Source organism: Anguilla anguilla, chromosome 14, assembly GCF_013347855.1.
Source record: "Anguilla anguilla isolate fAngAng1 chromosome 14, fAngAng1.pri, whole genome shotgun sequence".
Lineage (NCBI taxonomy): Eukaryota > Metazoa > Chordata > Actinopteri > Anguilliformes > Anguillidae > Anguilla > Anguilla anguilla.
In genome coordinates this window covers 37701569-37729383 of record NC_049214.1, presented here as the reverse complement: position 1 = coordinate 37729383, position 27815 = coordinate 37701569, and the positions used below count along the sequence as shown (strand labels likewise).

Here is a 27815-nt window from a genome sequence, read left to right as displayed (position 1 = left end):
TGATTTTGCATAATTTACCTTTAAATCCTGCGCAAAGTGATCTGGTGCACCATTAACGACTGTAATAAACTCTTTTTAAAAACGCCCCTGTTTATGATTTATCTGCCACAGCCGTGTCTCTCCTGCTGCCGTCTGGCTCCCTGACAAATAGGCTGGATGTAATCTTTCGGCCACCCCATAAATCCAGTTTGCGAAGGTTGCCCGATCCACTGGAAAAGTTAGAGAGGTGAAAGCGAGTTTACACGCGCCCTTTGGAAACTGCACGCGCGTGGGGTGTAGTAAGGTGCGGTGCAGTTGATGTTGGCAATCGCGAATAACTTATGTAATTGGATGAGTAAATTTTTATGGCGAGATTTTATGACATAGATTAACTAAATCGCATTTGTGCTATTAACAAACTAATTGAGTATCATAGCATCGCATACCATATATGTTGTTGGAGTTCAGCTTTCCATTTGAAATGTCCTAGCTAATGCGCTTCTGAAAATCATATTACAAGGGCCTATTTAGGCCTATTAGTGCCCTAAGATGCAATAGGCAATCTGAAGAAATATTTCTATTTTCATACACTGCTAAAATATATATCACATGATGATTGCTCTAGTGGATGACGTGTACAAATAGTCATCGAGGTTATTAGGCCTGATCTAACCTGCGGCTGCAATTTAGATGGTGGTGGTAACACGCGTAAAATCCGTTTCTGACGGATGTAACAGACGTGTCCTAAAATGGAATGTATATAGTCTATATTTTTGATAAGTCCCACTTCGAATAGAAGTTATATTATCTCCATTACTCCATTAAGTTGTGCACCAAACCGCTATCGATTAATCGTCCTAACAAAAGTATATGCCTACTACATTATATCGATAGTGATAGGCTATTAAGATACTAATTATGTGAGACTCAGTTAAAGTAATTTTAAATCTACTTCTTTACGTCGAATCGAAACAGGACAACAGTTTCAAATAAGTAGCTGACTGTAGCCTAAATGATTATGAACGATTACAGATTCGTGACGTTTCTCCAATACAGTTCAGTGCGTTTCGCCTTTAAATGCTGTCCGTTGCCAATCTCAACATATCGCTTTTTACGGCAAGACGTAAAATAGGAAATGAGCTTGTTTATCCTGCCTGTATGCTTGATCATTTTGAACGCTGCGTGTAATGTTATTGCGAAAGACACCGCAAGGCTGCCGTACACGCTTGTGTGTTGCCTAGGTAGCGGAAATAGCATCTTTAGTTTTACAGTAACCTTTATTCCGTCAGCGCGATCTTCGATTTCACTGTACGTACAGTCAGCGGAGTTAGCTAACACATAGCCCTATAATCATAAAAAGTTTTTTTTAATCAAAGTTTTATGATGGCGAAGCAAAAACTAACCGCAAACGAAGCGTTAGCGATGTTACAAGAGGAGAGTGAAGCAGAATCAGATGCAGCGGCGGAAATGAATTTCGACGACAGTGGTGATCTGTCTTGGGTCTGTGAGAGTGACAGTGATGAGAGGACAGTGAGCCAGAAACGCCGAGCAAAAAAAGTCGTCTTTCATTTATCGATGCAGCCCTGTGTAAAGCTGTTCCAGCTAACATGCCATCCACGTCAAGAGAGAATCCGCCACCCACATCAAACCCATTGTCGCCAGATGTGCCCACATTACCACCCACACCAAGAGCGCGTCCACCAGCCCAGACTGGGAGGCTGGGGGTAGGAAAAGACGGCACAGTTTGGAACGCATTGCAGCCTGACGAACACTCCGCGGGGAGGCTATCAGCACACACCGTCACGAGAGAAAATGCAGGCCCTACAGCGCAGGCGAAACGCAACATTGACAGCGCGCTCGGTGCGAGAGCACATCAGAGACTGTACTGTAGCTGAGGCACGCAGGGTGAAACGTGACAGTTCATGGGACATGTCGGTTGACGAATTACAGGCATTCGTTGCTCTCCTTTACGTCAAGAGTGGGGGATTCCATTTTTTGGAGAGACCGTGGCACGGAATCGGTTCAAGGAGATAATGCGATTTTTGCGCTTTGATGAGAAAGATACGAGACGCGCCCGCCTGCAAACAGACATATTCGACCATCGTGTCCGATGTTTGGAACAAGTTTGTGCAGAACAGCATCGCCTGCAACAAGCCTGGAGCGAACATTACAGTGGACGAGCAGTTGTTCCCCACGAAAGCTCTGTGCCGGTTCACCCCGCACATGGCTAGCAAGCCAGGCTAGATTTGGCATCAAATTCTGGTTGGCCGCGGATGTGGACAGCAAATACATGCTGAATGGATTCCCATACTTGGGGAAAGGTGAAAGTCGACCGCCAGGGCAGCGACTGGGCGAGACTGTGGTCACGAGGAATGTCACCTTGGACGACTTCTTCACGTCTGTGTCACTGGCAAAGAAACTGGCGAGCAACAACACGAGCATGGTCGGCACAATCAACAAAAACCGACGAGAGCTGCTCCCCTCTGCCCAACATCAAGGAGAGCTGTTCATGACATCAGTGCTGAAACACGAGAGAGTCACCCTTACGGTGTACAGATCTAAGCCAAGAAGAAACGTCTGTCTTCTCAGTACTCTGCACCGGACTGTGGCCATCAACAACGATGCAAAGAGAGAACCAGAGACTGTGACGTACTACAACGCAACGAAGGTTGGAGTTGACGTCTTAGACCAAATGGCCAGGCTGTACTCCGTGAAAGGAGGCACTTGTCGATAGCCCGTTGCTGTCTTTTACAACGTGCTGGGCCTGGCTGCGATCAATGCCCATGTCCTATACAAGGAATGCACAGGCGAGGAAATTCAAACTTCATCCCGAAGCTTGCAAAAGGACTTCGGGAGGAGTACCTGAAAGCCAAAGCCCCTGCCACGACAGAGCCAACACCAAAGGGCAAGGGCATCCGGATGAAGTGTCAGGTCGCCAGATGCAATCAAAATAAAACATGTGAGACGTGTTAGAAATGCAAGCGGCCTGTCTGTGGAAAATGTACATGGAGTGTCGAGAAAATTTGTGCTGACTCAATAAGACAGGGGAACGTGACAAAAGTCAGCATAGCCCTCTCACTGCCGACATCTCTTTACGAATGATACAAATAGCAGTTGAAAAAGTGTGCGCATTGGATACATTTTGCAAACCCCATACTATGTATCGACGTGGAACTCGCGAGTTGGAGGATAGAGGAGGATGCACAAAACTAGAGAATACACTAGTAGGCTATAGTCTCTGGTAAAACACGCCGTGTTATTTCACTGTCACTCCTCAGGTTTTACTAATGGAGCACAAATAGTGAGTTCATGTGTATAAAAAATTAGTATAGTCCGTATAGGCCCACGAAAAGTCCGTTGAAAAATGAGTGAGTGTTTTTTTACAGCATGTAGGCCTAGGCCTACCACTAAGATGAAATAAATAAATCAATATGTTATTGTGTTATTTGACATAGGCTACAAACATTGGCATTTTTTGTGACCCGCCAATACAACAAAAGTATTATTTTTTCTATTGTCAACAGTTTATGCCATCTGTACACATTTAAATATTACGGTCAAATGTACCGTTTTTGGCCATTTTAGGTACTTTTTCTTTCATTGTATCAAAAAACAAGGATTGTAAAGTGTTTAAATTCTCCTGTTTTCTGTTTTACCATTCTGTGTATTTTTTGGCCACAACTGAGAATATATAGGTATTATATTCTATATATATATAGAATATATATATAGCTATTTCGATGTGGTGTTCATTAAAAACACACACACACACATTGAATGTTTTTATAGCATGCTAATAATAAATAAATAAATAAATAAATAAATAAAAATACAAACATGGTGTGTTCACGTTTCTTATGACCTGTGCCAACACAACTGAAGTAGGCCTATTATTTGCAATGTTTTACACTATTTACATGTCATGGTCAAATGGAATCTTGGGCTGCGTCCGAATAGTCTTTTTTGCTTAGGAAGGTTCCTAACTGAGTGAACTGACCCGGAAGTATCTAAGTGGCAGCCATGATAAGAGCTGGTCGAATTCTCTAAATGCTAAGGAAAGGTGCTTAAAACGATCAACATGACTGAGTTGTGTGGTGGTTATTAAGCTATTGCACAGGCTTATAATCAGATCATAATCAGCATATTACCATAACACAGAAGTCTGTCTTTCAAGAAAAAGGGATACGAGACGTTTTTAGCCAGATTATGTTTTTAATTCAACATGTTTGAAACTTATGAATGATATGTACAGTAGTAAATTTGTAGGCCTAACATGTTATGTCTATCTTGCATTATATTTAATGAATTTTTTTCATACAATCATACTGATTGGGATTAATGTCGATAAATATGAGTGGACAGGAGGGTGAGCGTGAGCAACTATTCTCAATGTGGCAACCACTATGGGGCGACATAGCTAAGGAGGCTAAGGAGTGGTTGTCTGGCAGTCGGAGGGTTGCGGGTTCGATCCCCGCCCTGGGGTCCATTTACCGTTTCACTTCTGTAACTGGTAGCCTATATTCCTTTTTTTAGTTCAATTCCACCCTTGGTAATGAAGTAATATTTTTCACCGGGTTGTCCACGTTTATATAGCCTGCATGAAACAACACGGTAAGAACGCACGTGGCGAAGTATCTAAGATGCGCTTTTAGTAGTCCATCTTCGGAACATTGTAGTTTTCCACAGCAGACCCACGTCAATAACATCCGCCGTCGCATAATTACGTTGCCTAGTGTAAACGCAGTCGGATTCTCTTAGCAACGCGGTTGTCTTTTCCTAAGTCCTTTTGAATTCTTCTTCACATCTTTCCTTAACCTCATGACGTTTTTCATCGAGGTCAAGGAAAAGTGGTTAATAAAAGACATAGGACGTCATTTTTAGAATATTCGGACACAGCCCTGGCCGTTCTAGTGTTAAATACTGTCCGTTCCCATGGCAATCTCAACATATCGCTTTTTACGGCAAGACGTAATATAGGAAATGAGCTTGCCGGATGGTAAGTAGCCTATACGTACGAACCATAAAAAACAGGCAAGTATTGAATTAAGTGAACGCGAGCGTTGATTTTGTTGTATAAAACGTAATATCAAATTGTCATGCTATAAACTGAAGTAAAAACTAGAGTATTAGTTTTTTATAACTGTGGATATTGATAATTACTTCCTTGTATTTGACCTAGCTAGCATTCGTGTTAGCTGCCGTTTCCAGCCCCGACCAAAATGTACAATAATAAATAACGAAATGAAATGCTGCAGACATTTTCACAATTTACGCTTGTAACCAATTTGGCTGAATTGATGCCTTCCTACTGCAGCTGACATGTCGTACAGCTATCTATAATCATATTTGACATCATTACAGGCACCAGCTACAGTACCAGTAGCTTGCAAGCCAGATACAGTTCTACATTCGTCTGCGTGTTCTGCCACAACTGGCTTAATGTTTGCGCTACAAAACGTGCATGATCAAACTTTTGTACATAAAAACCACTTGCTTAACACGAATTTTTAATACGATAGGAACAGATCTTTTGTAAAAGTATTCCGGGCATTGTAGATACTATTGCATGCAGTTCAATTGTGGGATTAGCATATATTACGGGACTGAACGCATGCTATCGTTTGTGTTGCAATATTGTACTTAAAAAGAGGTTTAATCTCAGATTTAGTAACAGATAAGGCACGCACTTTCAGCTTCTGAATAACTGTGGTGCATTTGTGTGCATTTTTTGTCCGTTGCTTTTGCGACGTTAGCTGAGACGGACTCGCGGCTCCGGTAGTGGTGTATTCGTCTGCGCGCAGCACCCCGTTCTCACAGCAGCCGCAGGCCGGCAGACGATGTTGGTCTGCTCTCCGGGAGGAGGAGAGGACGGGGCCTGCTGCTGGGAGTCCCCGCAGCCCAGGGCTCGATCGGCCCGCCCATGCCTGTGATCCCGATCCCCCGGCGGGTTCGCTCCTTCCACGGCCCCCACAGCACGTGCATGCACTCCGCCTGCGGACCCGCGCGCACGGCACAGCTGGTGCACAGCAAGTACAACAACTTCGACCTGTACCTGAAGTCGCGCTGGATGTACGGCTTTGTCCGCTTCCTGCTCTACTTTGGCTGCAGCCTGCTGACCTCCCTCCTGTGGGTGGCGCTGTCCGCCCTCTTCTGCCTTCAGTACGTGGGTGTGCGCGTCTTCCTGCGCCTCCAGTACAAGCTGTCCGTCATCCTCCTGCTGCTTGGACACCGGCGCCTGGACTTCAGCGTACTGAACGAGCTCTTCATCTACAGCATCCACGTGACCATGTTCCTGGTGGGAGGCCTGGGCTGGTGCTTCATGGTTTTCGTGGACATGTAGTCCCGCTCAGAGACGGGACAGCTACCGCCAGGCGTCCCGCTCAGCACCAACTTTCATTCCACACGCTATCACTGGGGCCGGACACAGGGGCAGACTGTTTTTGTGGTCAGAAGTGGCCAGTACAAGGTGCTTCTAAGTCTCGGAGGTTATGTACAATAAAGTTGTACACGTGTATCTTGGCTGGAACCTCCATTTTAATGGTCTTGAAGCAGCGGGGGAGTCTGGGTATTGTATTTTTCAGCTGGGAGATGTGACGCCGACACGCTGCGCTCTGTCACAGCAGTGTTGCTGGTGACCGGTTGTAGGCACGGTTGATCGTGTTTGCGGCAGCCTCACGGCTTGCCTTACCCACTGCCGCCTGCTTCTGGAAGATTCTGAGCGTTGCGGTTGGTTTTATATTCGGTGGCCCGCGGACACAAACGCTCCACTTTGTGGCCGGGCCTGGGTCCAGCTCGTACAGTGTGATGGCGCACTGCCACCAACCCAAAAAAGAAAACAACCAAGACGCTGAGTGTCCTCTGCTGCACTGTGGGATAGTGTTGGGCAAGACTGGCATGAGTGGTGAGAGAAGAACAGGCTTGCCTATTGTTCTAGGATCAAGATGTAATAAGTCTCATAGCCTTTCCACCCACTCAAATCTGATAGGCCTTTCTGTTGTGCTAAAAAATGAACGGAGCTCCAAGCTCTCTTTATTTTGGAGGGAAGATATTCCAGTGAACCCCTCGCCGTGTAATTTTAGAAAGACCGATTCATACTGTACGTGATTGGTGCCAATTGACGTCATTATACAATGTCTGAAACAGGTCCTGAAAGCCTTTTAGAATTACAGAGCACATGTTGGTGAAGTGTTGAGTAGACATAAATGTCATGTGATCGTGGCTGGTGTCAGTGTAACGCTTTTTGGAAAGGGTAACGTTGATATTTGTAAATAAACTTACGACTCCTTTGCCACTCTTCTGTGTCCGTTATTTGGAGGTAATGGGCTGCTGGGCTTCACTCTTTACACTGGGAACCATCTGTGGGGTTTTGCCTTTTCACCTGCCGGAGGAACAGGGGTAGTTATTTTCCTGAGATGGTGTCAGTTGGATAAGATGTCCCAGCCTGCATTTGATGTTAGGTGTATTTTTTTTATGAACGGGAGAGTGAGGCTTCATGGACTACGGAACAGGAGAGGATTTCTTGTTCATCTGCACGGACATGGAAGCTCCAACCCCTCCATCCCCTTACCCCCCTCCCACCCTTTCTGTGGTGGGGATGTGGCGGTCGTCGTCATCGTCGTCATTATAGCCAGTTCACACCTATAGGCCCTTGTCCAAGCCTCAAAGCATTGTGTTCCATGTCTACAGGGCAATTTGACATGCATTTAAATAGCATGGAAATGATGTCTAATATGTGAAACTATGTAACGTTTATGGGGCAGAATTCATTTTATGTTCCATTTTCGCCATTTTTATTTGGTTTCTGTGAAAGTGGGGCGACATAGCTCAGGAGGTAAGACCGATTGTCTGGCAGTCGGAGGGTTGCCGGTTCAAACCCCACCCTGGGCGTGTCGAAGTGTCCTTGAGCAAGACACTTAACCCCTAACCCCTAACTGCTCTGGCGAATGAGAGGCATCAATTGTAAAGCGCTTTGGATAAAAGCGCTATATAAATGCAGTCCATTTACCATTTACCAAAGTGAGGGGAATACGTTTGACGTGTTTCAGCGTTAGCAGCGGCCTGGGAGGCCGTAGGAACACCGTTGGCGATTAATCGGCAGTTGGAGCGCGTGCAGTTCATAGCGGATCCCGCGCTGGGGGGTGCCCAGGCACGTGGCCCCATTTAGGCCCGATGCGGCGAAGGAAAGTCTTATTTAGGAGAGGAAAGGTCGGTGAAGTGAGTTTGTGAGCCCATACTGCCGTTACCCAGAAGGCCTCGGCACCGTCTCCCAGTGCGTCTGTCGCGCCTACAGATCAGTGCAGGTTGGCGGTGCGCTGAGCCGTCGCTTTACAAGCGTGTGAAAACTACTGGATGGCCTGCATGTGGGACCAGTTACAGCTCTTCTCAGTCCTTAACTGTTTTGAACGAGTAAGGATGATTCACATTCAAAGCGCCTTCTGTTCGGTTATGGAAATTCTTGTTTGGCAAGTGGCATTAACAGTAACAGCCACAACAGAACCCTATCCAGCGAAGGCAGTTACCGGAGGCAAGAGCATCAGAATGTGTGAGCACAAATCCGGGCCTCCTGTACTTACTTTAGAACACTTGTGATTGGGGCTGGGCGATATATCGCAGTGATAATTATCGCGTGCAATAACGGTCGTCGCCACCGTGTGGCGTACCGCCTTACTTTTTGTCTTTTTCTCTTTAATTGTACCTGACGCGATAGCAACACAGCCACGCTTTTGGAGGCCGTGTGAAACGCTTTTAGAAAGAAAAGACCTCACCTATTGCTTGACGGTAAGACAGCCAGCAAGGCCTTGTAGCTTCCGCACGATTGGCAGAAACACATCACGTGATCACACGGAAGCTGTGCGACCTGCTGCTGATTGGATGTCTCGGCTGTCAACACCCAGTAGGTAATAGCGGTTACGTTTTTCTCCGGAAGCATTTTACACAGCCTCTTTAGCTGTTTAGTAACGCTTCAGGTATAATTAAAAAGGAGAAGACAAAAGAAAGGTGATACGCCACACGGTGGCGACGACCGTTATTGCACGCGATAATTATCACTGCAATATATCGCCCAGCCCTACTTGTGATCTGGAGTGAGTCTGATTCAGGTGTTCACACTGCACTGGATTCTGCTTTGCCTCAGGGTGCTGTTAGGCACGTTTGATCCTGATGAATGAGTCTCTTAAAGTGTTCATCACACCTTGTGTGACAGTGTTCTGGTGTTGGAACGAAATTTACTGTTATTGCAGTTGTTTTCGCCAAGCCAGAATTGAATTCTCAACTAATAAAATTGCTCTCTACCCCTAAATTATGTGCACCAGAGCTACCTGTCAAACAAGCTACACCTTTGCATATCCTAAAGGCCAGTCACATCGGAAACACTTTTTGGCTGATGCTCTGCGGGTCACACGGGTTATGTTTTACATATCATCCGTTTAAACCGCTGAATTATGGTATTTCATTAAAATAATTACTGCAGGTTCTCTGCATAGCTATATCACCTGTCTAGAAACTGCACTGGCCTTCAGTGTGCATGCATAATTAATTAACTGCTTGTAATTCAGGAGAAAGTGACCATTCACCTCAAGGGAAAGAACGGCTCACCTGATATTATGCTTCTTCAGTCTCAGCCATTAAAGCCATTCTCTGACGGCTTCGTTTGTCGTTTTACGCGTTTCCTGTGTCCGATCGGGAGTTGTTCCTGAGATGTTTTTGTACGAGGTATCAGGGTCATTTGATCACCACTGTCCGTTCTCTGAGGCCCTGTGTCGTCCTGTGTCCAGTGTTTATTTTGTGGACAGTGCCGGTCAGGTGTGGATTCTTACCTGTTAACACAAATACGAGATTTTACCCGCGGTTCACCACTGCGTCCTAGTGCTGGTAGAATTCGGTATCAGACGGTGATGTCACTAATCTAGCACTGGGTGTATTGGGTAGAATGAACCGCCCACCAGCCCACTGGAACCAGTTATGTTTTCTGATTTATAAAATGTGGCTCAGCAGATGATCTCAGTGGGTCAGTTTAGTGCAAAGTGCTTCTGCACAGTCACCCCTCTTTCTCTCTTTTATATTTATTTATATATGCCTGTATTTAAATGGAAATACATAATACACACACACACACACACACACACATATATATATATATATACATGTAACTTATATACAGTGCTGTGGGAAAAGTATTTGCCCCATTTCTGATTTCCTATATTGTTGCATATTTATTACACGGAATGGTTTCAGGCCTCTACACAAAATGTAATATTATTCATTTTTGTTTAAAGATCTTCTGTTAAAATAGGAGGTAAGCTGATTAAACACAACCCACATTTTTTAAATTAATTAAAGTTATCAAACACCCATGTCAGCCATGTGAAGTAATTGCCCCCTTAAACTTAATAACTGATTACACCTCCGGTTGCGAAAACTGCAACCAAATGCTTACTATAATTTGATATCAGTCTTTGGAGGAATTTTAGCCTACTCTTCTTCCCAGAACAGCTTTAATTCAGACGAATTAGTTGGGTTTCAAGCATGAACTGCTTGTTTCAGATCCTGCTACAGCATCTCTACTGGGTTCAATTCAGGACTTTGACGAGGCCACTCTAAAATTTTAATTTAGTTTCTTTTCAGCTATTCAGATGAGGGCTTGCTTTTGTGTATTGGATCACTGTCTTGCTGCATAATCAAATTACGCTTCAACTTCAGCTCAAGGACAGATGACCAGACATTTTCCTTGAGAATTTGCTGGTACAGAGCAGCAGGTTCCTTTAATAATGGTCCAGGTCCCGAGGCAGCAAAGCATCCCCACACCATCACACCATGTTTGACTGTTGGTATGATGTTCTTACTGTAAAATTCTGTATTTGCTTTACGCCAGACAACAGGACCTGTGTCGTCCACAAAGTTCCACTTTTGACTCATCTGTTCATAGAACATCCCAAAAGGCTTGGGGATCATCCAGATGCTTCTTTGCAATTGTGAGATGAGCATTGATGTTTCTCTTGGTTAGCATTGGTTTCCGCCCTGCAACTCTCCCATGACTCCCATTTTTGCCTTGTCTCTTTCTTACTGTGGAGTCATGAACACTGACCTTAGCTGAGGCTAGAGAGGCCTACGGTTCTTTGGATGTTCCTCTGGGATCTTTTGTGACTTCCTGGATGAGTTGTCACTGCGCCCTTGTCGTCATTTTGGCAGGCCTGCCACTCCAGTTTCAGATTCACCAAGTGCGTTCTCCATTTGGAGATAATGGCTCTCACTGTGGTTCGGTGGAGTCCCGTGGAGGGTAGCAACGGCTTTGCAACCCTTTCCAGACCGATATATTTCAACAACTGTTTTCTCATCCCTTCTGGAATTGTCTTTGATCACGGCATAGCGTGCTTGTAGTAACTTTGTGGTGAATACCTCACTCTGATGGTAATGTTTTAATATGAGTGAGGTTTAGATTCAATGGGGATGGCTGCAATCAGGCTTGTCTATATTCAGTCAGTTGAGTCTGTCAGTTGAATTTGGGTGATTGGTTGATTTAGTAACTAAGGGGGCAATGACTTCTTCACATGGGTGACATGGCGCTTGATAACCTTTTTCATTAAATTAATGAAATAATCATTTAAAAAAATGTGTTTTGTGTTTACTCAGTTTCCCTTTGTCTAATATTATATTTTGTCGAAAGATCTGAAACTATTCTCTGTGACAAATATTAATTAGTAGAGGAAATCAGGAAGGGGGAAGAATCTTTTTCACAGTACACCTGCGCGCTAACGCAAATAGCCTGCTCCTTCCAACAGCAAATCATGTGGCTGCACCTGAGAATAACAAGCACGGTAGACACGGCAGACATGGTGAAGAGGTGTCATTTCTTAGAACAAACATTAGAATGGGCATGATACGTGATCTAAGCGACTTTGACCGTGGTATGATTGGTTGGTCCGACGAATCTATATTTCTTCTGTGACATGCAGACGGTAGGGCTAGAACTTGGCGTGAACAGCATGAATCCATGGGCCCATCCTGCCTTGTGTCAACGGTGCAGGGGAATGTTTTCTTGGCATACATTAGGCCCCTTAATACCAAAATGAGCATCATTTGAATGTCACAGCATTCCAAAGCATTGTTGCTGACCATGTGCATCTCTTTACGGCCACAGTCTACCCTTTCTTTCAAATGGGTACTTCCAGCAGGATGTCACAAAGCGTACATCACCGCAAGTTGGTTCCACAAACAAGACCGTGAATTCAGTTCTCTCCAATGGCGTGCGCAATCCCAAGAGCACCTTTGTGATGAGGTGGAACGGGAGGTCCACAGCATGAATGAGTGGCCAAAAAAAATCTACGACAACTATGTGATGCCATTGAGCCAGCAAGGAATGTTTTCAGCACCTTGTTGAATCCATGCCTCAAATAATTCAGGCTGTTCTGGAGGAAAAAGGGGATCCTACAGTACCTATACTAGATTTGTGGACCTAATGAAGAGGCCTGTGAGTGCATGTACACAGATATACACATATATAGATGTATGTATATAGATACAAATACACATATAATCTATGAAACCTCAGCCTGTGATGGTGCAAATACTAACAATGCCACTAATGATAATATAACAAAACAACTAACAACTAAACAAACAGCAATAATAATAATAATAATAATAATAATAATAATAATAATAATAATAATAATACTCGTTGTTGTTTTTGTAGTTGTTGTTGCTGCTGCTGCTGTTATTTCTACATTGGAGTGTGGAGCATGTAGTAGGCTAAGGTTTTTTTTTTTTTCGAAAACTCCACGTATTTTTCCTCCGTCGGTCAAATGCATGTGTGCATATTAAACGCATGGCCTGTTTCTTTAAAAATAACTCGCGACTGTATCATGAATGATGTCAGGGGCGAGCGCAGTTCAGTTACCGTCCATGTGAGCGACAATCACTTCCTGGATAGGGAAAGACGCACAGAGAGAGAGAGAGAGGTGGAACCGAGCGAGCGAGCAAACGAGGTGAGACTGGTGGGCCTGGGCAAATAAGGACCCCGCAAACTTTGCATCCGGAGAAATACCGCGGCGATCGAAGGGGAGCAGGTTTTATGGAGGAGAAACATAGCGGGTATTTTTCCGATCCTTTATCTTTTATTAATTGCACGGCTTGAAAGTGTGACGCATATAAGTTGCTTGATTTTATGTCCTCTCGTTGTAGTTTTTACAGGTTAATCTGTATGCTATTTTATCGAGCTTCAGTCTGGCGTAGGCTATGAACATAAGTATGAAAATTGTATTTTGTTTAGTAATGCTATACTAAACATTTGTAGGTTTCGCGTGAATATTTAAGGTTTCTTTTTCTTTTGGACATTTTTGTATCCCGCTCACTGTGACATTGATTTGATAACGTAACTTTATTCGCGACATAATTGCGCTAATGGAGCGCTGTAGGCTTGCTGGCTCATTTTAAGTGCTGTTTGCGCATGCCATATAAAACATATAACATGGCATTTGTAACGCGAAAAACAGTTCGATCTTAGTGTGTATACACTGGTCAATAGCCAAAATGTAATATGACATGACATCGCTGCGTCACTATCAAAGCAATCCTTTTAACATAAATCTGCAAGCCGCCGCCGCCGCCCCCCCCCCCCCCCCCAAAACACACACACACACATTCCATTTATTTCTTGCATGTATATTTATTTATTTACGCACATATTAGCCTACACTTTAACAAACAATGTTTCTTTATGCTAAATGCACTCGGTATACGAAATAGCATGTATTGACTTTGTGAACTTTAATATCGTCCTCAAAAAGTTAAATACCTCCGTTAACTCCGGAGTTGGGTACACGTTTAAAATGACACGTTTTCCGTCATATTAGCTGCCTGGCATTGCCGATATGATTATTAGAGTTTCACATATCGGATTGTGATCCGCACAGTGTAGTAGGCTAACATACTGTAGCCTGTGAATGCCTGCATCGTTTTTTTACTGGCATGTCCCCAACACGTCCTCGCTTCTCTGGTTTAGAGCTTTAGTGTACAGGTATGCTTTATCAATCAGTCGATAGCGATACACGAGACTTTGTAGACGTTTGTCTGTATGGTAATCTTGGCGAGATGGGGAAAATAATGGACTTATTCTGTATTGTGTATGTATTATTGTATTGTATATGCATTCTGAGTGTTTTGGTAGTCTACGGCACTTTCAGTTTTAACAACCTCAACTATTTCCACCTCTTTAGTGTCTTGTCTGTCAACACTGGTCGGTGAGAACGTGCGCCTGTACATAGTGCCATTGCTGCGAAATGAAATTATTATAGATTTTTAATCTCCATTTGAAAAACACTTGGCTTGTTTTCCTTGAAACGTAATTGCTGCTGTTATTCTGTAAACCTGTCAGAAAAACTGGCTGAAGGCTGTGGAAAGTCTGTGGGCCTACGCACGTTAGGTGCAGAGACGTTACGCCGACTTCTATGGAAACATAAGGGGCTGATCTGGGATTGTCTTTAAAGTTCAAATTAACTTAGTCGGTAAAAACGAAATCCTAAACTTTAGTATGTTCATGGTGGGCCAATATTTGATGTGTTGACGCCCTCCTCGTCAGATTACGGCGATATTTTAAAGTTGACTGAATTGTTCTGTCATTTCTAGTGTTAAACATTACAGGTGTGGTGCCCACATTGCATTTCACGTGTAGTCGGTTGCCTACCAACATGTGGTCCAGGAATTTAAAAAATGTGACCTGTGCAATAAATTTTATAGTGCATAAACCGCATTTATAACCAAAGAGGAAATTTGTGAAAATGTGAATTGTAATTTGATGGATATTCAAAAAGTTACCCGCAAATGACATGAATAAAGTAAATTATATATATCAAAGATTATTTCCATGCAAGCGACGGTAATCTACCTCTGGAATTTGTCGTACAGATTTTAAACTGCACCGATTAGTTCTATTAGTTTGTCTGTGTTCAAGGCAGTTTTATGACCCGATATTTGAAATGCACATCACCTTTTTGTTGTCTTGGAATGCGTTCTTGTCATCCTTCTGGTAAATAAACTGTATTTTTAAATCTTGCGATTTTGCCGCACGTGACGCGCAATATTTAGCGAAAGTACTGATGTAAAGTCCTCTACAATATGTTGTCTGAACGTACATCTAGAGATACACCTGTGCTTTTCTCTGCTGCTATCTATTAATATTCTAACGTTTTAAGAATACAAACACCCACGTGCCATCGAATTTTCTTTTTGCGCGTACTTACGCAGTGTTTGAACCCTGGCCTTAATAATGTTACAATTTGCTCTTTCCACAACGATGGGAGTTTTTTTATTTAGATTTTTTGAATCTCAGCATGATGGTAAAAACGTGTGTTTGCATTCGCTATCATGGTTCCACGACTTTATGTGTGCGTTTAAACCGCTTAATCCAATTATGGAGCCGTTTCAGGTGGCTTTCAATAATTATATGACGCAGTCCCGGGTTACCCAGAATGTTGCGCAAAGGTAAATTCTGATGATGGTGACTGAAGCTCGTGCATTTGCGGTTACCGTTAGGTATCTCTTCACCCCAATAAAACGTGGTAAGTTTTGACAGCTTGAGATACATTCACAGCCTTCTGATGTACCCGTTAATATGAAACGAAAGGCCCACGCCCCCCTACTATTTACATTTTTGTGCATATATGTTGCAAAACATAGATGTTGTATGTAATAGAATATGTAATGTATGTTGGTCGGATATATTAAAAAAATTGCGGTTCAGTCATTCAGAAGGATTTTGACCGATCACTCTTCACCTATTAATTATGTTATTAATGATGTTGCCCGTTTCCTGAATCATGTTTTTGGGCCGGGTAGATAGCTGGCGTGGATTATTCACTATCTACAGTTTTGCTGTGATGCCTCCCTGCCGCTTGCCATACAATCTCATGATCTCATGTTGTCCTCGTATCCCCTCTATAAATACTGCATTAGAGTTCCCCTGAGGCCACGTCCCCTCACTCTGCAGTGGCACAGGCGCGAGCGGGAGGGGGAGATTTTGGTTTTGTTTTATTTTTTGGCGGCAGTGGCGAGGGGGGGGGGGGGGGGGGGTGGCGGTGTTTGAATGAAATAACTTGGGTGCACATAGAAAATGTATCTCCCCAGGACAAAAACAAAAAAAAAAGAATTACTCCTGTCGAGAGAATCTCATTTGATTTGTTGAGCTAGGTCACTGCAGAGATTACAGTTTGGAGACAGAGGGAGAGGGAGAGAGTGAGAGGGAAAGAGAGAGGGGGAGGGGCAGGGAGGGAGAGAGGGAAAGACAGAAAGACACAGAGAGAGAGGGAGAGAGAGAGAGAGAGAGAGGGAGAGAGTGAGAGGGAAAGAGAGAGGGGGGGGGGCAGGGAGGGAGAGAGGGAAAGACAGAGAAACACAGAGAGGGAGAGAGGGAGAGAGAGAGGCTGACTGACACGCTCGTGCTCCGTGGCCGCGCTCTCTCTCTGACCTGAGCTGACTAATGCGTTCCTGTCTGTCGTTCATGGAGCCCGAACATGTGACTAAGCACAAAGCCTCCATTCCTACACTGCCTGCCTCTGCGTCTCACAGCCTTTTCTGCATGTGCGCGCTCTCTCTCTCTCTCTCTCTCGCTCCCTCTCCCTCTCCCTCTCTCTACCTTCTCCCACTGCCTGATCTTTTTGTCTTTTGTTTCTTTACCCCTTTCTGTCTCTTTCTACCTTTCTCCTCCTCTCTTTGTTTCATTCTCTCCGGTTTTATCTCTCTCTGTCTGCCTGGCTCTCTCCTTTGTGCTAGGTACTGTACTCGAGCCTTCTGAGCCGTGCCTGCCTGCAAGCTTTCAGGAGAAAACAAGGGCTGCCATTTTCTCCTTCTCTCTCCCTCCCTCTCTCTCTCTCTCTCTCTCTCTCTCTCTCTCTCTCTCTCTCTCTCTCTCTCTCTCTCTTTCTCTGTCTCTTGCCCGCCCTCACCCTCCCTGTCTCAGAAACAAGAGTTTGATCAATGGCATTGCTTTCATGTTAGTGTGGAGCTGGTGGGCAGCAGGGGTGGCAGCAGGAAGGGGGGGGGGGTGGTTGAGCTGACTCTCTCTCTCTCTCTCTCCGCACACAGCTCATTGTATCATGGCTGATATCCATAAAACCTTCTGGGCATTAATTCGCTGGACTCTCAGCGCTGTGAAATTCGGCCCAGCTGTTGTACCAAGCGAACGCGAACGTGATGCGAAATGGAAGCCGGTCTCCGCACACACAGCCTTCCCAGACTCCTCTCTGCCAGGGGACGGCGACTCCCCCCCCCCCCCCCTTGTGCCGGCATCGGTCGCTAAGTTCGCGCTATGATGCTGCTATTCTTTGGCCGTTTGTTTAGTTTGTTTATTTATTATTTCTTACGTTTTTTCATGGGGCGAGAGTTGGCGCGGCTCTGTTTGAGTTTCCTCCTCCTTAGCTCCTCTTTCCGAGTAGTGCTTGGCTGTTCCAGAGGCCTCAGCTACAGCAGGAAGGGCTTGTTTACCGTAGGCTGAAATCTCAGACTAAGCTTTGCTTTTCCCCCAGCGGCTGCGGGTTTGAATCCCAGAATGTCACGTCCCGATATTTCCCTTTGCGGGAACGCGTTCTGGCAGCTAGGGAGCTTTGCTTTTCCCCCAGCGGCTGCAGGTTTGAATCCCAGAACGTCAGGTCCCGATATTTCCCTCTGCAGGAACGCGTTCTGGCAAAACCCAGGCGGGAGATGCGTACGGCCCCAGGGGAGGGTGTCGGCCAAGAAAGCCGCGATCTCTCCGGAGCAGGGAGGGGGGAAACACGTGCCCTGCTCTAGAGAGTGTGAAATGATTCAGGTGGCTGTGCTCTAGAGAGAGTTAAATGATTCAGGTGGCTCTACTTTAGAGTGAATTGATTCAGGAGGCTGTGCTCTAGAGAGTGAAATGATTCAGGTGGCTGTGCTCTAGAGAGAGTTAAATGATTCAGGTGGCTCTACTTTAGAGTGAATTGATTCAGGAGGCTGTGCTCTAGAGAGTGAAATGTTTCAGGTGGCTCTGCTCTAGAGTGAAATGATTCAGGAGGCTGTGCTCTAGAGAGTGAAATGTTTCAGGTGGCTCTGCTCTAGAGTGAAATGATTCAGGTGGCTGTGCTCTAGAGTGAATTGATTCAGGGGGCTGTGCTCTAGAGTGAATTGATTCAGGGGGCTCTACTTTAGAGTGAAATGATTCAGGTGGCTGTGCTCTAGAGTGAATTGATTCAGGTGGCTCTACTTTAGAGTGTTAAAGGATTCAGGTGGTTTGTGTATAAAAAAGGCCACATGACGCAGAGCACACAGAGACCTTCCTGTTTGTTGTTATTGTGAACCCACAGTTTTCTCTGCTCTGTGTGTTATTATTAGAGACTGTTCACTGAGGGGAGGGGGGGGGGGTAGCTTTTCTTCTGTTTTTATTCTTCATTTTTGTGGCTGGGCAGGTCAGTTCGCAGGAGGCTTTATCCGCCCGTGGACCGGGGGCGGTGACGGCGGTGTTCGCCGGCAGTGTGGGAGAGCCTGGGGCCACGCGGCGCACAGATTTTATTGGCGGTGTGACAGAAATGGCGGCGGCGGCGGCGGGGGCGGCGGCTCTGGTCTGACAGCGCTTCACCTGTCCGGTTCCTGTTTGTTCCTGCGTGTTTGATCTGAGGTGTAAACAGATGACTGTGCTCTCAGGTCTGAGCGCACCGTGCGGGTCGCTGTTATGAAGCTGCTGAATTACTCAGAAAGGAGTCGGCCTTGCTGTCGCCACCTTGCATAGGCCCAGGTGTGGTCTGGTGCGTCAATGCATATCCCGATATGGAGGTCATGATACAGTACATATCCCAATATGGAGGTCATGATACAGTACATATCCCAATATGGAGGTCATGATACAATACATATCCCGATATGGAGGTCAGAGTGCAGACACACATCCTGATATGGGGGTCATGATACAGTACATATCCTGATATTGGGGGGGGGCCTGTTACAATGCATGTCTCAATATGGGCTTAAAATGCATTGTATATCCCAATATGGGGTCCCATATAGTATGGTATCCCGATATAAAGGTCCCAGTACACATGGGGGTATGAATTTAGAAAATGCTTTTACAACCAAATCAGATATCATTGAGGAATATAACACCGAGTCCACAAATGGTTTATTTTGAACAGTAGAAGTAACTTAAAAAGCAACAAAAATACACAAACGCCTTTGTCTAATGAGCTCCACCAAAATACATTATTAACAAAAACAAAAAAAACGGTTATGAATGCTCAGGTTTAGTTTTCTACCTTTAATATTTTTCACCTTATTGATTATACAAAAATGTGTGTTTCATGGAAGTGAATTTTAAAAGTATGAACGTATCAAATACGACAGTCATTGTATCGATACACAAATCACGGAGAGGGCATCTGCGATATACTTCCGTATCGATATTTCGACCACAGGCCTAACCCAACACGTGCCTTCGGTTACAGCATGAAATGCGTTCTGGGTTTAAAAAAAAAAATGAACCTGGATGAGCTGGGACAGCAGTCGTCTGAAACCATCGTTTGTTTGCGCTTTCGTTTCTGTGTGTTTTGCTGGGGCGAGTGTGACACGCCGTCTGCGCTCCCCGGTCTTCCTCCACAGACAGATAAAGAGACAAACCTGAAAAAGAGAGAGAGAGAAAGGGGGGCGGGGCGGGGGGAAATAGACTCTCACATTCTTATTTCTTCTGTTCATACAGACACAGACATGTGCGCACACATACAAAATACACACACAGACACAGACATGTGCACACACGTACAAAATACCCACACAGACACACACAGACATATGCACACACATACAAAATACCCACACAGACACACAGAGACATATGCGCACACATGCAAAATACCCACACAGACACACAGAGACATATGCACACACATGCAAAATACCCACACAGACACACAGAGACATATGCACACACACACTGTACAGAATATCCACACACTGACACATGCACACACTTACAAAACGCGCACACTCACACAGGCAAAGACACGTGACCGCACACATGCACGCACGCACGCACAGACTAGTACACAGACATACGCACATGCACAGACACAAACGCACACGCACACACGTACACACACAGAGACGCACATACAAACACGGTGTCAGTAAGCTGTATAGTTTTGGCATGTCATCGAGGTTGCCCAAGTCCTGTCACCATGAAAAACACGTACATTTCCCGTTAGTTGACTTTCCAGCAGCGTTCTCAGAAGGATTGCGTCTTCCAGGGCAATGTCGTAAACTGAGAAGATGGGGAGATAACTCCTTTCCTTTTTTTGGAGTTTGTGCGCGGCGAGCTTGGAGAGAGAGTGTTTGCAGAAGCGAAGGCCTTTTTTCCGGCGTCTCTGCGAGGTTTCTGGTAAATGACATGGCCGGCCTTTGGCTGAATGCCTGGCAGCATCACATGACACACCGGCCGCCAGTTTTTTCCTATGCCTGCGTGTGTGTGTGCGTGTGTGTGTGTGTGTGTAGGTGTGTATGTATATATGAGTGTGTGCGCGCGTGTGTGGGTGGGTGTCTGTGCGTGTGTGTGTTTGTCTGTACGTTCCATTTTATGACTATGATGGAGTGTGTGTGTGTATGAGGGTGAGTGTGTGTGTGTATGAGGGTGTGTGTACGTCTATGGGTGGGTGTATGCGTGTGTATGTGTGTGTGTGTTTGTGTGTACCTTCCATTTTATGACTATGAGAGTGTGTGTGGGTGTGTGTGTGTATTTGCGCTCGTGTGTGGGTGGGTGTATGCGCACGTGTGTGTTTGTACCTTCCCTTTTATGACTATGAGGGTGTATGCAGGTGTGTTTGTGTGTGCACATGTGTTTGTGTGTATGTTCCTTTTTATTTATATGAGTGGGTATGTGTGTTTGTGTTTATACATTGGAGATGAGTGTGTGTGTTTGTGTAGGTTCCCTCTTATGAGTATGAGTGTGTGTGTGCGTATGGGTGAGTGAGCATGTATGTGTGTGTTTGCATGTCTTTGTTTGTACACGCGTGTGTGCCTGCGTGCGTGTGTGCGTAGTGTGTGGTATATGTGTGTGCGTGTTTGTGTGTATGTGTGTCGTGTGTGTGTGTATGTGTGTGGTATGTGTGGGAGTATGTGTGTATGTGTGCATGGGTGTGTGTATGTGTGTGTGTGTATATGTGTGGTGTGTGTGTGTGTGTGTATGTGTGGTATGGGTGTGTGTGTGTGCGGGCGGGCGGGCACGTGTGTGTATGTGTGTGTGTGGTATGTGTGGTATGTGTGCATGTGTGCGTGTGTGTACATGCACGTGCTTCTTGTAATTCATCGGGTTTAAGTGGGAAGTGAGAGCTGTCCTCACCTCCTCACCCCTGAACAAGCCCAGGGTGGCGAAACAGGGCTGCTGGAGGGTGTCCATGAACACAAGCCTCACTGTCTCCGCCGCCTCCATAAAGAGGTCCTTTTTTCTCATTTAGTGTGTTTATAGAGGTCTGAGGCTGCAGAGGCGCATGCAGGGGTGTGTGTGTCCTTTATTCCTCCCGGTGTTTCCACGCTGGTGAGAAACGGATATATATATAATCATGAAACACTGGATTTATGGGAAGGGCATTAAAAGCTATCATGTGATGTTTCCCTTTAGTTGTTCGTTTTATTTGCGCCATGTGAATCAAACCCAAAGGCGGTTTGAAGTTGTCTGCATTTCTGTTTTGTTAACCTCTTGGTGGCTTTTGATAGTTTGGCCTCAGCACGCCGAAGTTATGTTACTGGTAACCACTCCCACATGTGTTTGGGCACTTAACAAGAAAGAAGAGGAGTGACTGTAAAGTGGCAATGTTACGCGAATAACCCCGCCGATAGTTTAAGGGGACCTTTCGGTCTGAATCCATTGATCGTGATCCCTCCCTGTGAAAGACAGATTGCATGTCTCCCGCGTGACTCCTGACTGCGGTCAGCTTCACACCGAGGCCTAGCGTGTTAGCTGGGTGCTAGCCTCGCTCGTCAGGCTCATGACCTTATGGTGCATTAGCTGGGTGCTAGCCTAGCTCGTCAGGGTCATGACCTTATGGTGTGTTAGCTGGGTGCTAGCCTTGCTCGTCAGGCTCATGACCTTATGGTGCGTTAGCTGGGTGCTGGCCTAGCTCGTCAGGGTCATGACCTTACGGTGTGTTAGCTGGGTGCTGTCCTCGCTCGTCAGGCTCATGACCTTATGGTGCGTTAGCTGGGTGCTAGCCTAGCTCGTCAGGGTCATGACCTAGCTGGGTGCTAGCCTCACTCGTCAGGCTCATGACCTTATGGTGCATTAGCTGGGTGCTAGCCTCGCTCGTCAGGCTCATGACCTTATGGTGCGTTAGCTGGGTGCTAGCCTCGCTCGTCAGGCTCATGACCTTATGGTGCGTTAGCTGGGTGCTAGCCTCGCTCGTCAGGCTCATGACCTTATGGTGCGTTAGCTGGGTGCTAGCCTCGCTCGTCAGGCTCATGACTGGGTGCTAGCCTCGCTCGTCAGGCTCATGACCTTATGGTGTGTTAGCTAGGTGCTAGCCTCACTCGTCAGGCTCATGACCTTATGGTGCGTTAGCTAGGTGCTAGCCTCTCTCGTCAGGCTCATGACCTTATGGTGTGTTAGCTAGGTGCTAGCCTCGCTCGTCAGGCTCATGACCTTATGGTGCGTTAGCTGGGTGCTAGCCTCGCTCGTCAGGCTCATGACCTTATGGTGCGTTAGCTGGGTGCTAGCCTCGCTCGTCAGGCTCATGACCTTATGGTGCGTTAGCTGGGTGCTAGCCTCGCTCGTCAGGCTCATGACTGGGTGCTAGCCTCGCTCGTCAGGCTCATGACCTTATGGTGTGTTAGCTAGGTGCTAGCCTCACTCGTCAGGCTCATGACCTTATGGTGTGTTAGCTAGGTGCTAGCCTCGCTCGTCAGGCTCATGACCTTATGGTGTGTTAGCTAGGTGCTAGCCTCGCTCGTCAGGCTCATGACCTTATGGTGCGTTAGCTGGGTGCTAGCCTAGCTCGTCAGGCTCATGACCTTATGGTGCGTTAGCTGGGTGCTAGCCTCGCTCGTCAGGCTCATGACCTTATGGTGCGTTAGCTGGGTGCTAGCCTCGCTCGTCAGGCTCATGACCTTATGGTGCGTTAGCTGGGTGCTAGCCTAGCTCGTCAGGCTCATGACCTTATGGTGCGTTAGCTGGGTGCTAGCCTCGCTCGTCAGGCTCATGACCTTATGGTGCGTTAGCTGGGTGCTAGCCTCGCTCGTCAGGCTCATGACCTTATGGTGCGTTAGCTGGGTGCTAGCCTCGCTCGTCAGGCTCATGACTGGGTGCTAGCCTCGCTCGTCAGGCTCATGACCTTATGGTGTGTTAGCTAGGTGCTAGCCTCACTCGTCAGGCTCATGACCTTATGGTGTGTTAGCTAGGTGCTAGCCTCGCTCGTCAGGCTCATGACCTTATGGTGTGTTAGCTAGGTGCTAGCCTCGCTCGTCAGGCTCATGACCTTATGGTGCATTAGCTGGGTGCTAGCCTAGCTCGTCAGGCTCATGACCTTATGGTGCGTTAGCTGGGTGCTAGCCTCGCTCGTCAGGCTCATGACCTTATAGTGCGTTAGCTGGGTGCTAGCCTCGCTCGTCAGGCTCATGACCTTATGGTGCGTTAGCTGGGTGCTAGCCTAGCTCGTCAGGCTCATGACCTTATGGTGCGTTAGCTGGGTGCTAGCCTCGCTCGTCAGGCTCATGACCTTATGGTGCGTTAGCTGGGTGCTAGCCTCGCTCGTCAGGCTCATGACCTTATGGTGCGTTAGCTGGGTGCTAGCCTCGCTCGTCAGGCTCATGACCTTATGGTGCGTTAGCTGGGTGCTAGCCTCGCTCATCAGGCTGAAGACCTTATGGTGCTACAAGCCTGACCGCACTGAAAGTGATGTGAAAGTCTTCCCGACTTCAAATAATGTTCTTTGTTTATGAACCAGTTGTGAGTCGCTTCTTCTGAGGAATCATGATCTTGTTTAAGTGTGCCTCCTAATGGAGTTTGGTGTTTTGAGGTAGTTCAGCAGTATGACATGCCACAAGGTAAATTTGCAGGGCCAATCAGATTGCTATAAACTTATTCTTCTTCTCTTGCCCGTCTTGCCACAACTGAGTACCTTTGATCTGATCTGATGCCAGTATGTGTAATGGTGACCTAAGAAATGGTGCTGTTAGCCTAACTAGGTAACTCATTAATTCACTGACAGGTAGTTAGTTAGTCATGATTTCGAAAAAGACTGAAGTCGTTACATTACATTGGATTACATTTGTTTGGCAGACACTTTTATCCAAAGTGACGTACAATAAGTGCGTACCAAAAGTCATTGGAACAACTACAAAACACAGGTCCGATAAGGTCACATTAAGTCCAGTTCACGCAGTGAACATTACTCTGTCTGATCTAACTTATGCTAAGTCAAACTAGGAGGCATGACAAGCTACAACATCAAGATAATGATACAATAAGTACAATAAGTGCTGGATGGAGGTACATGTAACATGAAAGTGGCACAGGAGGTACCATCTGTGCCATGAAAGAGGGGGATTTAAGTGACGAATATGATCCCAGATTGGGAGTGCCCCTGCAGATGGTCAGTTATTCCGGGTATCGTCTGAAGAGATGAGTCTTCAGACCATGTTAAATTAAGCGTACCAGTGAACCATAACCAGCCACACAGGTACCGTGAGAGTGTGTTAATGTCACAGGGCGGAGTGCTTTAACACAGTGGTATGGGTGAAATTTAAATAGGCCATGACATAGTCTCATGTTGACGCTGTTTAAGTTTCAGCCACTGATGTTCTGTGAAACTTCTGAACCATATTCTAAGATGCAATCATGGAAATGAGGAGGTTGAGATAATGCCATTGATTCATATCATTAGACATGTAAGATTGAAGTTTTGCTTTTACAGACTTTGTCTCATCCAACTCATTCTGGAGCAGTAAGAACAAGTGTCAAGTTTTATCACAGCCAGACATTTAGTCCGGAAATGCTAATGAAACAGAACAAAAATCTAGTTTCCTGCAGTAACTTCACTTTCCTGACTAACCTTTCAAACATCTAGCTCGCTAGTTAGCTAACAGTAGCTTACTACTAAAGTTAACTAAGCTATTGTAATGAATAAGTGAGAGCTACAGTAGCTAGCTAGTGGAAGTTGTTGACCTGACCAATAAAACTTTCGGAAAAAATGAGTGCATAGTGTGTGAATCATTTGGAGTAACACTGATAACTTGGTTATCTCAGTGACAGTTGATCATAAAAACTGCGTGTAAGAACGTGTCCTAGAACATTTCTACATTTCATCATTTTTTCCTCTCTGTTTTTGTTCATGGCTGTTTCCCTATGCAAGTCACATGAACAGAACTGCACATGCAATTTAGAAAAACAGCCAGCGTTCATCATCCCTTGCACCTGAGATGTGCACAGAAACGAAGGTCTGCCCGCGTGCCATGAGCGTGTGCGGACCTATTGTTTGTTCGTAGGAACATTTCTCAGAACGAAAGAACGAGTAATTTGAGGACGGTTTTGTGAATGAGGCCCCGGCGTCTCGATGGTGTGTGCCCTGGGTCCCCGTGTGGGCGTGCCGAGGCGTGTCCTCAGTTTCCCTCCTGACCCCGCGGCGCTCCGCGTCTCCCTGCCAGGCCCGTTGACCGCGCGCCAGCCGCGTGGAAAAAGACCGGAATCTCGAGCGGGCGGCGTTCCCGGCGTTCCCGGCTCTCCGCTGGGCCGCTGGGCCGCTGCTGCGGAACGCGCGCTCGCTACGGCAACCGTGCCAGGCCAATAAATCTCGTCATGTGTCGCGCGGCAACCACTCCCCCCCACCCCACCCAAAGCTACCCCTTGAGCTGGGCCCCATAGAGGGTTTACGGGACATTTAAATATGGGACGGGGGGGACGGGGGACGGGGGGGCGACGGGGGGGGGGGGGGGGGGGGGGGGCGGAATTGTACTCTAAAGTTTTGATACTGCTGGGATTTTGGGATTTTTAAGATGTTTGTTCATGTGATCGTGGGATGGCTGGAAAGGCATGTTTGAGATTGTTGTAAGCCTCTTTGCTGGAGACCCAATAAAGCTATTTTGGGAGGGAGTGACATTAAATGTGTGACCTGTCAGAGCCGTGCTGGAGTGCTGCATGCATCTCTGCTCTTACTTTAACCAAGCCTTCTCTCCTTCTTACTTTCTCTCTTAATCTATTTATGTATTTACCCCTCCCTCTCTATATGCTTTCTCTTTCATCCCTCCCTCCCTCCCTCTTGCTTTCTCACTCATTCTCATCTTTGCTCTTTGTCTTGCTGCCTCTGACACACTCTCCCTTCCCCTCTGTCTTTGCTCTCTCGCTCTTTCTCTGGCTCTCTCCCTCTCTCTCTGTCTCTCTCTCTTCCTCTCTCTTCCTCTCTCTGTCTGCGTCTCTGCCTCTCACCCTCTCTCTCTCTCTGTCTGTCTCTCTGTTTCTCTCTCTCTCTTCCCCTCTCTCTCCCCCCTGCTCTCTCTCTCTCTCTCTCTCAGTCTTGCTGACTCATACAGGATCTGGGTGGGCCTGGCTTTAAAGGCTGTGACTAGCAGAGGAGCAGAGGAACACAGCAGCTTTCTTTTACTGGATTGAGTCAGGGAGAGTACCTTACAGTACAGATCAGTACTCCCCCCCCCCCCTGCTGTAGCGCCTCTGCAGGGTGCGCAGCCAAACCGCCACGCCGCCGCTCCACCTCCGCACCGCACGCCGCGGGACGTGGTCTGCCTCCCCGTCACCGCCTAATGGGCCCGGAGGGTCAGGATTTAGCGGTCGGTGCCGTGCCGAAAAAAAAAAGGCACCGCCCCACCCCGCCTCGCCCCGCCCAACTGGGCACCACGCCACACCACGCAGGCCAGGTCACGGTGCAGCAGAGAGGGGGTGGAACCGTTTTTAATTCCGGAGCGGTCCTCTTCGTCCTCAATCGGCAGAGAAAAAAAAATCTGAGAAAGAACAGAGAGGTTCTCACACGCACATAGAGTTCAGATCTGGGGCAAATCCCTGCTCCCCGTGGGTGTTTCGGTCCAACTGAGATCAAAACAATGTTCAGCCAGTTTCAACATTGCTGGATGATGCTCTATAGTGTGACATCACAAGGCTTCCAATGTTCCACACAGTGTGACATCACAAGGCCTCCAAAATTCCACGCACTGTGACATCACAAGGCCTTCTAAAGTTCCACACAGTGTGAGATCACAAGGCTTCCAAAGTTCCACGCACTGTGACATCACAAGGCTTCCAAAGTTCCACGCACTGTGACATCACAAGGCTTCCAAAGTTCCACACACTGTGACATCACTAGGCTTCCAAAGTTCAACACAGCGTGACATCATAATGCGTCCAAAGTTCCACATGGCGAGACATCACAAGGCTGGATACACAGGAAACAGGAGGGGGTCATACAACGGACACCTCCCCACCCCCCTGACTGCTTTCCTCCTTTGGGGAAACGATCACCTCTTTTCTTGGAAACTTAAACCAACAGGAAAAAGAAGTTTGTTGAAAGCTTCATCCATTTTAGAATGTAGGGCAGTGAGCAGAGCAGGTTTACTTCAAGTATAGTTTTGGCTTCAGTTTGTTGTTCCGATTAATACTCAAAAAACGGGTACTATTTATGTTTCTGACCCTGAAAGCATAAATTATTAAGACCATACGTAAGTGCTAAAACACCGTTTTAACTGTTTCTGGGTGTAGATTCAGAGATCGTCCCTTTTTCGCGTTGGTCGCAGTATGGGAAGTGCTGAGCTAGCAGCGCTACGGCGTCCTCAGACTGGGCGGGGCAGGTCCTCAGACTGGGCGTCCCGGGTCGCCCTCCCGGGCCCCGCCGCCGTGCCGCCGCGTCCCCGGC

General features: G+C 46.5%; 2 protein-coding genes across 2 annotated transcripts in view; both read left to right on the top strand.

The window, feature by feature from the left end:
• The first annotated feature begins 4793 nt into the window (after positions 1 to 4793).
• LOC118212097 (transmembrane protein 250) lies at positions 4794 to 7270 on the top strand. The gene is made up of 2 exons (XM_035389693.1): positions 4794 to 4975; positions 5733 to 7270. Exon 2 carries the CDS (start codon positions 5900 to 5902, stop codon positions 6317 to 6319), a length of 420 nt encoding a protein of 139 aa, XP_035245584.1. The 5' UTR covers positions 4794 to 4975; positions 5733 to 5899; the 3' UTR covers positions 6320 to 7270.
• Positions 7271 to 12879: 5609 nt separating this feature from the next.
• LOC118213051 (nucleus accumbens-associated protein 2) overlaps positions 12880 to 27815 on the top strand; it is a 29004-nt gene continuing 14068 nt past the window's right edge. The window contains exon 1 of the mRNA XM_035391662.1: positions 12880 to 13068. The gene's annotated coding sequence lies outside the window, so the exon portion shown is untranslated. The remainder of the gene's footprint in view (positions 13069 to 27815) is intronic.